General features: G+C 46.3%; 1 protein-coding gene across 1 annotated transcript in view; it reads right to left on the reverse strand.

Annotated features, from left to right (window-relative positions):
• Positions 1-13,583, reverse strand: part of PLA2G4A (phospholipase A2 group IVA) — an 875,644-nt gene that overhangs the window by 173,324 nt on the left and 688,737 nt on the right. The window contains exon 14 of the mRNA XM_078642541.1: positions 5,242-5,484. Coding sequence (XP_078498667.1) covers positions 5,242-5,484 — 243 coding nt within the window. The remainder of the gene's footprint in view (positions 1-5,241; positions 5,485-13,583) is intronic.

The raw sequence follows: 13,583 nt of genomic DNA on the forward strand, positions 1-13,583 counted from the left end.
ATGCAGTGGTTGTAGTTCCTTAAATAAAAGTGAAATAACACATACATTACTGGAGTCTAAAATGACATTACGTCTGTAGGCTATGAGACACAGAATTATATTTGAAGACAAGAACAAGTTAATTCATACTTTTCAAGTAACTGCTCTAAAGGTTATAAAAAAGGTATTTTGCAAAAAAATTAGCAAAAAAAATGCATGAGAATATATGATGGGAGCACTATTGCAATTTAAGCGTGTTGAAAGAGGTTGTCTAGGCTGTCCCAGATAGCCCTCTCCCACCAAAGAAATGCCCATAAATTCCTTTTGACTTTAATTTTTTTTTTGTTGGTCCTCATTCTGCCAATTAACTTGTTGGCAATATTACCTTTCCCTTAGCAAGAGCCGGACGGGAATAGAGTCGTTCCACACAAGAAATCTAGCTGCTTCCACTCCAACCCTTCTCAGACATCACATACTGAAGAAGGGGACCCGGACCAAAAACTATCTATTGGCTTAATCATTGGACCCCATTCCTCTGACACCAATCTACCAACATAGCCCAAACTCTCTTCCGACTTCTTGGATCACATGCCATGTCCTGTTGGCTAATATGTATGATATTGTTTTTACACTCAGAGAAAAGGGGTGGAGTTGCTGATTTCCAAACTCTACAAATCTCTCGTCTTCCCAATAAAATATTAATCTTGCAACTCTCTTGTTTAAAGAAACAATATTGTCTTGGCCTATTCCAAAGAATATAAGTACGGGGGTTACTTGTAGCTGAATTCCAATTACATCCGACAAAAATTCACATAGGTCCGACCAATATTTAGTAATCTCTGGGCAAGTTAAAAACACATGGTAGTCATCTGCTAGAGGATCTTGGCCTCTTGAACAAAAATACTGAGTTACGGTAACTTTTGTTAGTTTTGCTGGGGACCAATATACTCAATATAAGGTAAAAAGGTGATTTCGCTTTAAAAAGGCAGGTTTGACTATCTCTCGAAGCAGTGCAAATGAGGCTATCCAAGCCTTACTCAGGTTAATATTAGGGATATCATCACTCCAAATCTTTTGAATATCCTGATCTATATCATCTTCCGCTTCAATAAGGCTTCGATACCACAAATCAATTTCTATTTTAATACCACCAAGTTTCATTGCTTGTATTAACCAAGAGTCATCCATCTGTTCCACCCAATTTTGCCTATCCCACCAAGCAGAGAGTTGATAACATTTAAATCTGGTTAGTTGTCCCCAAGTGCATGATGTCAAAGTTTCCCAAGTAACCAGATCTGTACCTATTCTCAGATCTCCCCATTGTGAGATACCCGCTTGCTTCAATGGTACACTAAGCATATCCTCTAAACAAGCAGGAGTGCCCGGGGAATCCCAGATTGGAGCATGATCCGAATAGTAAGATATTCCAAGTTTTTTCCGAATATAAACCCAATTCTTTACTGCCTGCAAAAAGATCTTCAATTTTAAAAAAAATGTTGGGTCCATTAACTTAAAAAGAAACTGCCATTGTGCATCCCCTAGATCGCTGAGCATTGCCCCATATAAGATACCAAATGTGGAATCATCTGGTCTATTTAACATCATCCAAATATTCTTAAAATGGAAAACATGTACATATAGCCACAAATCCGGAAGAGCCAATCCCCCCCCTTCTCCAGCTTTCTCCTTAACCTTTTCCAAGATATACAGGAACCCTTCGAGGCCCAAATAAAACTGCCAATCTTACCCTGTAATTTTTCTACTTCGCCCTTGTCAAATGGGAGGGGTATTGTATTAAAAAGGAAGGTGACTTTTGGAAGTACGATCATTTTGATCAGATTGACCCTTCCATATAAATTAAGAGGGAGATTTGCCCATCTGATCAATAATTTCCCTACCTCTTGACTAATCCTACTCCAATTGACCATGGGGACATCAAGTAACTTCTGGGTGATTATAATACCAAGATATCTCATTTGGTTTTTTATCCCAGGGGTCTGAGAAGGTTGGTTCCACTCCATAATTTCGGTTTTATCTCTATTTACACTATAGCCCGAAACCTTCATAAATACTTCTGCCTTAGTCATCAAACTGAGGATAGCCTCCTTAGGATTAAGGGTAAACAGAATAAGGTCGTCCGCATATAAAGCTAATTTGACCTCGAGGTCTTTATATCTAAAAAGAAGAATAGAGGTATCTTGTCTGATTAGGGCTGCAAAAGGTTCAATATAGATATTAAATAAGAGGGGGGGACAACGGTCATCCCTGTCTAGTTCCTCGCATAATGTTAAACCAATCCATTAGCTCCCAGTTGAGTAAGACTCTAGCTCTAGGTGCACTGTATAATAACTGAACAGCTTTTATTAGATTCTTAGGGAATCCAAAGGTTCTTAAAGTCTCCCAAAGATAAGGCCCGTGTACCTGATCAAACGCCTTAGCGGCGTCAACCCTTTTGACTTTTAATTCTGAATAAAATTGAATGTAATTATTTTTAATTACTATTCGCTTATAAACTATTCATATTCCATGCATGGGTGCTGTTACATCCTAAACAGTTTAGAACCAAGGTACTGGCTTAGAATGATTATTAATGTAGCATTTGCCAATACAATTGATCTAAATGCTTTGGAGAATCAATCCCTAAACTCCCTGTAAATGAGGTTTATAAATACCCTAAGGTTTTGACCAATGTTATTCATTAATGTGTTTTGAAATGCACAATAACCGAGCTCTCCAGAAATCTGCTTTTTAATCCCTTATGTGTTATGGCCTATGTTACAGTCCTCATGTATTATAAATGCAATGTGCCATTAAATTTCCCAAAGTATCAGGGTGGAAAACCCTAAAACCTTGTTGTAATATGGTATTTGAATACTTCCACGTTATGATGAAGGTTTCTTTCTTACAGAATTTAAAATGCCGGATGTCCACACATTTTTACAACCTTCCTTGAATGAGAACCAACACAAGCTCCCTGTTCCTTCAATCCTGTTAAGAGTATGTTTGCCAATTCTTGCAATGTCAATACATTCTCTTGTGGTAAGAAGCTGCTCACCTTTTCAAATGGAATACTGTTATGTTCCCTAACCTAGGCTTAAGTTGCAAATCAACCTTTTACACTACATTTGTCCTACCTTGCCCTGCATAACGGTTCTAGCACTGACCTTTTACCCAGTTATGTGCTGAATAAATGTTGATTGGTTTCCTTGAAACTAATTTCATTTAATATGTATGAGGATTCTTAGTAAAATCCCCTGTAAATGACATATATAACAGGATTAACATACTCTGTACCAAAGTCATTGCTACCTTCCTCCGACAGGGCTACTTGCATAATTGCAATTATTGATTTAGGCTCATCTACATGATCGTACTCCCAACATATCGATGGTGGTAAAACCCCTGACACTACATTTTTGGTATAAAAGAACCGCACCATCACAAGGTAACCAGAGGAGACGCTTCCACACTGACACAAGACGACACTGAGGTCCCTGCACGCTGTAGCTTCAACATGCAGCGGTTTGACATCCCTTGCAGGGTGTCCAACTCATGACCGAGACGGGGTCTTTCATTTTCTCCCATCAGGTAATCGATTTGGCTCTTTCCTAGGGGAATCTTGGCTTCACACCCACATACATACTAGGTACACTTAGGTAGGGTTCGCATCGTAGGAGTACACTTGATGAATGTCATGTTTATATGCCTGCATATATTCACTGTTTTAGCACCACAGTAGAATTCTAACTTTTATTTACTCTGTTGGTGCTTGTAATCATTTTCATTGGCTTCTGTCTATTGATTGTCGCAGCAATCATGTTTTATACTAGAATGATGCTGGATCAATAAATACTTATTGAAAATGTCCCCAACGTTTACTCTGTGCATCTCTCTGAGACTAAGTGAGCACCATTGACTGAGCGAAAAGCACTGTACTGTTTCCACGATCTCTGAAGGGTTGTCATATTCAATGGTTGCCAGAAACTATTCGCTTCTTGGTAGGTTGGTTCGGGGGCTTATAGTGGCACTGTGAGCTGGCTGGTCTTTAGGCTGATAGATCCAGTGGGGGTGTCCGGAATCAGTCTAGATACCAATCTCTTAGTTTATGTTGTCCACCAAACGCGCAGATCCTATGTATTTTTAGGAACTACATGACAATACAAATGCTAGTCATTGCTTACAAACGTTTGGGGGTTCCCTGCACTAAAGGGTATAGTCTAACCTTTTTTGGATCCCATACCATCACATCCATTACAAGGGCAAACACTGAAGGTAGATGGCACAATGATTCTAGAAAGGCTTTTAGTGATTTCCAATTACTGAATTTTTAGGTTTATTGGTATAATGAGAGTTGGCTACATGTATACTTTGCTCATATAAACATTAATAAAGAGACTGTAAAAACAGGCCACAGTAACCTTACTTAACTCTACATAGGAGGTGAGGAATGTGAATGCAACACTTAAATACCCAATGTTCATAAAAACTACACAGTGGAATTGTGATCTTAAAATAACCATGTAATGGAGTAGGTTACACACCTTTTCAGACCGAACAATTCAATAATGGAAAACGGATGAAAAAATCCAGTAACAACTTTGCTACACTGTAATCTGTTACCAAAACAGACCATGGACACTTGTTTTCCCAAATTGAACATGTGTCAATGGATCAACTGTATCTGAAATTTAAGGAGCTGAAAGGACTGACAATGTCTCAACTCTCATACATGACAGATATAAGGGCTCTCCTAGACCAGGTCCACACCAGAGCTATGCAGTGCTATACAAGTGCTACAATTCAAAAAAATATAACACAACATCTTGTTATCAGAGGGCTCTCTAATTCCTCTGGAAGGCATCTTTCCCACTAATTGCTTAGTAGATACTCCAGGCAAGGCGAACGTGTGGCCCCAAGAACGAAAACAATGTGGTTGGGGAGGGATATAATGAAGGGAATACATCTCCTGTAGTACTCACCCACTTTAAGACCCCAATGCTAATGGAAAAAATACAGAGAACATTTTTAGAAAATCAGAAACTTTAGTGAACACAGAAGCTATGTTGGGCACCATCCTCTTGACCAACAACTTCCAAGGTACAATGATGGAACAGACCAAGAAAACTGACAACAAACTACTTCCTCAATGCATCATGCCAACAATTTCACTGTAGTCTCTTTCACATTTTATACCATTTATAAAGACTTATGACCATCAATAAGCAGTCAATACGTCTGTCTGCAAATGTTTCAAACACCCACCTGCAACAGCTGCGTCTATTTCATCCTCGTCAACAGACTCTTGGGTTGTGTAGCCCACCATGGGGGACAGCGGGTAGGTGGTGTTGAGGTTCAGGCCAAGCATGAAGTTGTGTACTTTGCCTGCCCGACCCTCACGGGTGTTGAATAGTGCAGTGTCACTCATTACTGCCATAACCATGCGTTGGACAAAACTTTCTTGATTGTTTCTATGGAATTCTTCCTCAGCCTCTGTGTTCTCAGTACCTGTGTGAGAAATCTAATGTCAATAAAAGCATTTCAGCTAAACACCAAGAAATATTAAAACTTAACTTATGACCAATCAAACCAGTATGTGCTAAACGAACAAGTTACTTAACTTCGGTAACGCATTATCTGGAAGAGACTCAATCTAGCTGCAGATGCCTTACCTTTGAGTTTCCCAGACATCAGGCTGGATCTGGAAACCTTTGCTGAACAATACCCCTAGCGTACGACGTCAGGTGGCTCCATTCAGCTCCGCATGACGGCGGCGTAGTTAGAGTCAGTTATGACGTCGCAGTGCCTAAATAGGCGCCACCCAAGCGCGCCGCCGTCAGTACATTTTGTTTTTTCCACGCCAGAAGTGCAGAGCCACGAAGTAACTGACGTCGTCGTGTGCAAAACTAGGGCCCTGAAAATGGGGAACAACCCTAGCCCTACAATATCAGTCCGCTGAGCGGGGAGGCATTGATAGGTCTGGAAGGAATCTGCAGCTAGATAGTCTCTACCTGATAATGCGTTACCATAGGGAAGTAACTTGTTTATCTGTTGGAGACTTCTAGCTGCAGATTCCTTACCTTTGAATCAGATACCCAAGCCATACCATCCCAGCGGTGGGTGATAGACTCACATATTAAACTAAAAAGTCTTGCAGGACTGAATGGGCAAAATGTCGGTCCCTGCGCACTTCCCATCAAGGCAGTAATGTTTTGCGAACATGTGCAAAGATGCCCACATTGCTGCCTGACAGATGTCTTGGACTGGGACACCCCGAGCCAAGGCTGTAGTCGCAGCCTTTTCCCTGTTGGAATGGGCTCTTAATCCCTTAAGGGGCTGCTTCTTTGCCAAGGAATAACAAATCTTGATGCAGAGAATGACCCAGCGAAGGATGGTCATTTTCTGCACTGCCCTTCCCTTCCCTTCTTGCCCCCACATACCCCACAAAGAGTTGTTCATTCACCCGGAACTCTTTTGTGCGGTCAAGGTAGAACCACAACGCTCTTTTTGGGTCCAGTGGGTGGAGACACTCCTCTTGCTTAGAGGGATGCGGGGGAGCAAAGAAGGTGGGCAAAGTGAAGGACTCACCGAGATGGAAAGGGGTCACCGCCTTTGGCAAAAAGGATGCACTGGTGCGAAGCACCACCTTGTCCGGAAAGGACATAAGATAAGGAGGCACGCAAGATAATGCCTGCAACTCACTCACCCTCCGGGCAGATGTAATCGCCACTAAGAAAGCTGCTTTGATGGTCTAAAGCCGGAGGGGACAATTGTGCAAAGGCTCAAAGAGAGCACACATTAGGCCTGGGCTCCACTAGGCCTGGGCTCCACTCGCAACGAAAAGTGTCGCCGAGCGATAGCCGCCTATGAAACTTCTGCGCGCGTACCGCTGACACTGCACATTCTCTTCAGAGGAAAACAAATTAACCACGGTTCTCCCCACTGCTGTAAGAGACCCTGCGCCACCTCTGACTTGAGGCACCACTCTTGATCCGCTAGGCATCGACGGCTGAGTTTGTCTGCCCTGGCATTCAGAGAACCCGCCAGGTGTTGAACCACCAGGGTTATGCCCTGCTGTTCCAGCCATGTCCAGAGATGCAGGGCCTCTCGATAAAGGGTCGAAGACCCGACGCCACCCCACCCCGCCCCGCTTGTTGCAATACCACATGGCGGTGGTGTAATCTGTGAACACCAGCACTAACTTTCCCTTGACAGAGGAAAGAAATGCTTTTAATTCCAACCGAATCCCTGGGAGATCCAACAAATGTATGTGGAACCCTGTTTCCGCCAGAGACCAGTGTCCCCTGATCTCTAACTCTCCCAGGTGGTCACCCCTTCCCAGAAGTGACGCATCTGTCATGACTGCGAGATATGGTTGGGGAAGGGAGAGGGGTCTGCCGTTGACACAATCGCAGTTTGTTAACCACCACAGCAGATCCTTTGCAGTTCCTTCTGAGATCTGAACCACGGCAATGAGATTTCCCAGATGCTGTGCCCATTGGAACTTCAAGTCCCAATGCAGAGCCTGCATACGCCATCCGGCGTGTCTTTCCAACAGGATGCAGGAGGCCAGGAGCCCATGAGGCCCAACAGCCTCAGAATCAGTCTCACCGAAATCCAGGATACAGGCTGAAATATCGGAATCATAGCCTGAATATCCAGGACTCGCTGCTCGTGAGGATAAGCCTGAAACTGCACTGTGTCCAGAACAGCTCAGATGAAAGGGAGAGTCTGAGAAGGAGTCAGGTGTGACTTTGGCACGTTTATAGAAAACCCCAATGAATAAAGAAGGTTCACTGTAGTCTGAAGGTGGGAGACGACAGCATGGGGCGATGACACCTTCAACAACCAGTCGTCGAGGTAGGGGGAAGACTGATAACTCTAACCTGCGCCGATGAGCTGCGACCACCGCCATCACCTTGGTGAACACCTGAGGGGCACCGGTAAGCCAGAAGGGGAGCACGGTAAAATGAAAATGCTCACGACCTACCTTGAACCACAGGTAATGCCTGTGGCCTGGCAGGATGGGAATATGGAAAAACGCACCCTGCAGGTCCGACGCTACCATCCAGTCCTCTTGGTCTAGGGCAGACAAGACCCGAGCCAGAGTGAGCATTTTGAATTTCTCCTTTTTGAGGAAGAGATTGATGGTCCGAAATCTAAATGTTTTAAAAAACGTCTCAAAACTCACCTTTTCAGCCAGGCCTACCAAGTCATTTTCTCCCGCCATAGGTGTATTATTGCTTCGTGCCAGGATACTCATGAGTAGTTGTGCGCGCTATAAATACCGATATAACATAACATATAAAATGTATCATAGCCCCTTGTTCTTCTTTGGAATCAGAAAGTAGCAGGAATAACAGCCACCGACTACTTCTGAAACTGGGATCCTTTCTATAGCTTCCTTGGCCAAGAGAGCTGTAACTTCCTCCTGGAGCAACTTTAAATGATCCTCCGTCAGCGTTCCCGATTTGGCAGAATAGGAGGAGGAAAAGAAAGAAAAGGTAGGGAATAGCCATCCTGGACTATCTGCAAGACCCACTTGTCTGATGTTATGGATCTCCAGTGGGGGAGATGACTAATTCTCCCACCAACTGGAGTAGTGTGATCCTGCAGAATCAGCCTAGGATTGCTTGGAGACTGTGGCTGCTGACGGCAGAGCGGTCGACGACTTCTGGCCTCCATTCCGATATCGAAGGAACTGCGTCCTTTTCCTCGCAAGGCTTGGGCAGTCTGCATGGGACGGTGGTTGGGATGTGGCTGACGCGGCTGGAACCCCTTCCATTGCCACAAAAGGAAGACTGGCCACAAGGGGTGGAGGAGAGGCCCAAGGATCTGGCCGTAGCTCAAGAGTCTTTGAACATGACCAGGGCTGAGTCTGCCTTTACCCCATAAAGCTGGGTTTCAGCAAAAGGCATGTCCATCAAATTGGCTTATACATTGCATGAGAAGTCAGTTGTACGAAGCCAGACGTGGCGCCTCAAGGCCACAGTCATTGAAATCGATCTGCCCAGCGTGTTAGTCAATCTAGGCCACACTATATGGTGAAGTTTCCTGCGTCCCTCCCATCCATGACAGCTTGGGAGATCTCAGCCCGGGCCTCCTCCGGGACTTGTGGCAGCACTTGCGCAACTGTCTCCCAAAGGGAATGGGAGAAACGGCCCAATAAACATGCAGTATTCACCGACCGCAATGCCAGGCTGGAGGAAGAAACAACTTCTTCTCGAATTAATCCAGCCTCTTGGATCCCTATCTAGAGGGGCGGAAGGGAATGCGCCTTGGGACGAAGAGGCCTGCACCACCAAACTCTCTGGGGTGGGGTGTTGGCTGAGGAATTTTGGGTCGCCTAGAACTGGGTGATGGTGGCGTGCAATCGTCGTATTCACAGGACCCCTGTGCTAGGTTTGGACCTTGTACCTAGAAGGACGTCCGTAAGTGACTCCTTAAAGGGCAAAAGGGGTTCGGAAGTGGAAGCCCCATGTTGAAGCACCTCGGTAAGGAGATTAGTCATGACCTGCACTCAGGGCAGCTCTAGTCCAAGGACCTCAGCTGCCCTATTTACCACCATGGCATAGTATGCCTCCTCCTCCATAACCACTGTTGGCAGAAAGAGCATTCCAGTATCTGGAGAAGTATCCAGACCAATGGCTTCCCCAAGCTCCCCATTCCAGTCCAAATTCTCTTCAGAGACTTCCTGAGATTCGAGAGGGCCCCCATACCCATCCCATTCCTCTCCTGAGCCTAACACATCTTCAAAGGGCTCAGGCGGTAACATAGAACCTCTAGGGTCTGTCGACGGCGGAATAGGCGTCTATCTACACCGTTTCCGCTCCGTGTCGTTAGGGATGCAGATGGGGCTTGCGCCACCGCTGGGCATCGGTGATGTCGTAGGCACCGACTTCGGGTTCGATGCCGGGAAAGGTCGCGTAGGCACGACAGGCGTTGAACCGGATCCAGGATCGGATCCCTGGGGCCCCATCGGCATCGTGGCTGGAGCCGACGGCGTCGAACCCAATGGAGCCCCTTCCGACCCGGCAGGGCACAAAGACTCACCAGCGGGGTCGTTCCGCTCCAATACGCAGCGCATGGCCTCATAAAACTCTGATCTGAGTAGGAGTCGCTCAGGCTCCCGGAAAAGGGGGAGGGACGTGAAGTTGACTCTGACTCCTGTGTATCTACCCCTGAGGCGGAAGCCGGGGGCTGCTTAACTCGGTGGGCACTTTATCTAATCGCGCTCTTTTAAAAAAACGCATTTCCTCTTGTCTAGAGCATTTTGCACACGCTCTTTTTAAATTGTGTTTACTGTGTTTATAATTCGTGACTACATTAAATTGCCTATTTGCACTAAAAGACACTGCTCCTACCTGCACTCACTCCCCGCACAGCCGATTTTGACGCTGGTGCGAGCGTGGGGTGGACGCCATTTTGGGTGAGGAAGGGGTAGCGCGCTAGTTGCGGCTGCCTCCCACCCTCCTATCCTCACCTCCTTAAAATGAATACCAATCCCCGACGGCGCAGCGGGCGCGCCAAAGGCAAGCCCGTCTGCGCCCGTCATCGCCAAGACATCGCCTCTCGCCTGTCCCCCTGACCAAGTTCCACAGGAAACTCACCACTATGCTAGGGAGCTCCTACTTGCCCTGAACCCTGACCGGACCTGTGATGTGCTATCTGGCCACCTTGGACATACATGCTTACAATGTAAGTCCTGTGATTTCGCAACACCTAGTCCCTGCCTACCTGGACACAGGCCAGGCTTGCCTAAAGAAACTCTTCTTACTGTTCTCTAACTAAATGTTAGGTCTCTCGCAAAACACTACTTAGAGGTTAACACTCCTCCTTGATGAGAACCCTGACATTCTTTTTTTATGTGAAACATGGCTTCGTGATGACATGACTAGTCTACCGAATCTTACGTTGCCAGACGGCTATTTGATCAAGACTTTAAACAGAGACGCTAGAGGTGGCGGCATAGCAGTCATCTATAAAAATCAATATATCTGCTCCTTTATTAAGGAAGATATCAGGGGATGCGAAAGCGCTCATTTCAAGATCACTATAGGCCCACACTTTGCTCTGTCAGGGCTCTATATCTATCGACCCCCTGGACCTGCTTCTAAGTTCATTGAAGCTCTCCTTGAAGTGGCCAACTCTTTGGTTGTGGGTTCGGCTAACTTTGCCATATTAGGAGATCTAAACCTCCACTTTGATCTGACTCATGACCTTACCATCAAAAACCTCCAGGCAGATCTTGCGGCCCTACAACTCGACTCTTTAATTCAGACTGCTACACACTCGGCTGGGCATGTATTAGACCCTGTCTTTACTAATATCCCGGAGGTTAGGACAGAGGTGCCCAAACCTATGGGATGGACAGATCACTACTTAATTAAATTTACCATGATGGTCAGGGAATTGTTCAACAAGGATGAGCCAATCCGGCGCTTTAAGAGGCCTTGGCATCAACTCAAAACCAAAGACCTCCATTCTATTCTAGGAGCATTTGATTGTGAGGCAAATATGGACATCAATATGGCATACGCCGCCTTCCATGACTGGATTACCAGAGGATTAGATGCCTTTATCCCAGCCAAATGGACTAAGGGGCGCAGATCCCCCTCCAACCCATGGTATAATGATATTATGAGATCCATGCGGAAAGACTGTAAGAAGGCTGAGCGAATCTGGAGAAGGGACTACAAAGATAGGGATAAAGCCCTATACTTGGCCAAACAAAAAGTATATCACAAAGCTATCTGCTCCATGCGTGCCGCTTTTTACGCAGAAGAAATTAATTCCAGCCCTAACCCCACCAAATGTATTTTTAAACTGGTACAAGAACTCCAGAGCAGTAAAACCTCTGTCTCCAGTATCACCTCCGCGCAGCAGTGCGAGGACCTTGCCACTTTTTTCATAGAAAAAGTGCAAAAAATATATAGGTCATTCCCGCAGCACTCTTTTGACATACCTAACCCCACTAACTCCAACACTGGTGGCACCACGCTGACGCTTATACCAGAAATCTCGTACGATGACTTGACTAAACTCTGCAGGAAAGTCAAGTCTGGCTCTCCTGCAGATCCCATGAGGCCGGCTCAATTCATTGAGTCATTAGTCTACTTTCTACCACCTCTGGCCTCTATACTCAATCTGTCTTTCTCTTCGGCTAGTGTCCCGACTGTCTGGAAACAAGCTTGGGTTTCTCCCATCATTAAAAAGCCTACTCTGGACCCCTCCAAATTAGAAAACTTTAGGCCCATTTCGCTGCTCCCATGGGTGTCTAAACTTGCGGAGGCCCATGTAAACAACGTGCTGTCCCAATACATGCATCAAAATAACATCCTGGACCCATCACAAAATGGGTTCAGACCGGGACAAAGTACGGAGTCTGCCCTACTGTCCACGACCGAACATCTCCGGACAATTCTTGATGCCGGTCAGAGTGCTGCGCTGATTCTGTTAGATCTCAGCGCAGCCTTTGATACGGTCTCACATGACATTCTGCTACATCGTCTGGCGACAGTAGGGATTACCGGCCCTGCCCTGGAATGGTTCCGCTCATTCTTGAAGGACAGATCCTTTCGGGTGTCAGCTCCCCCGTATCTCTCCCAGTCCCATTCCATCGGCCAAGGAGTCTCAGGGCTCTGCACTTAGCCCATCCCTTTTTAATCTCTACGTGCAGCCACTTGCGGTAGTGGCTAAAGAGTGGGACCTTACGCTGGTGTCATATGCAGATGACACACAGCTGGTGTGGAGAAGTGTGGCTCACTGGTTAGAGGAGGCAGATCCGGACGCTGAGATCAGACCCGGGACCAGGGTTCAATTCCCGACGCGGCAGGGTCTTGAGCCCAAAATGTCCACGGACTCGGTAATTCTCGCTTCGGTGCCTACTCGAATCACAGGTTCACACTCTGCAACTCTGGGCAATAGCCTGCTTAATCTCCACTACGGCCCCCCGCGGCGGGATGCCTGGCTTTCACCTTGGGGATACCCAGTAGGGGCTATCTCACAGGGAAAAACCAGGACGGGTTCCCAATGCAAAGCGCTTTGAGACCTGGCGGTGATATTGCGCTATATAAAAACCCATCCATCCATACACTCTTACCGAAGGGCCTTCTACTTCGGCCTCGAGATTTAGGAGTGGGCTGGCTGCAGTAGCCCAGTGGATGACGGACAATTGCCTGCAGCTCAATGCAGGCAAGACGGAGGTGCTGCTTGTCGGGAAGAATACCAGCCATTGGAACGAGCACTGGTGGCCCTCTTCGTTGGGCACCATTCCACCGCCTAAACCCCTGGTTAAAAACTTGGGAGTCTGGATAGACTCCTCGCTCAGCTTCCAGACCCACTCTAAAAAAGTGGCAGCCACCTGTGTGGTCTGCTAAGGAGTCTTAACCCGATACTCAAATTCTTTGACCCCCAAAGTCCGGCAACTCGTTGTACAATCCACGATCCTCTCTCGTTTGGATTATGCCAGTGTTTTATTTCTGGGCGCCAACAAAGCGGAAATAGCGCGATTGCAACGAGTTCAGAATTCGGCGGCAAGATCCTTGGTGGGTCTTCCCCGCAGATGCTCTGTCAGAGCTACCATTCGAAAGCTGCATTGGCTCCCC

This window comes from Lissotriton helveticus, chromosome 1_1 (genome assembly GCF_964261635.1).
Source record: "Lissotriton helveticus chromosome 1_1, aLisHel1.1, whole genome shotgun sequence".
NCBI lineage: Eukaryota > Metazoa > Chordata > Amphibia > Caudata > Salamandridae > Lissotriton > Lissotriton helveticus.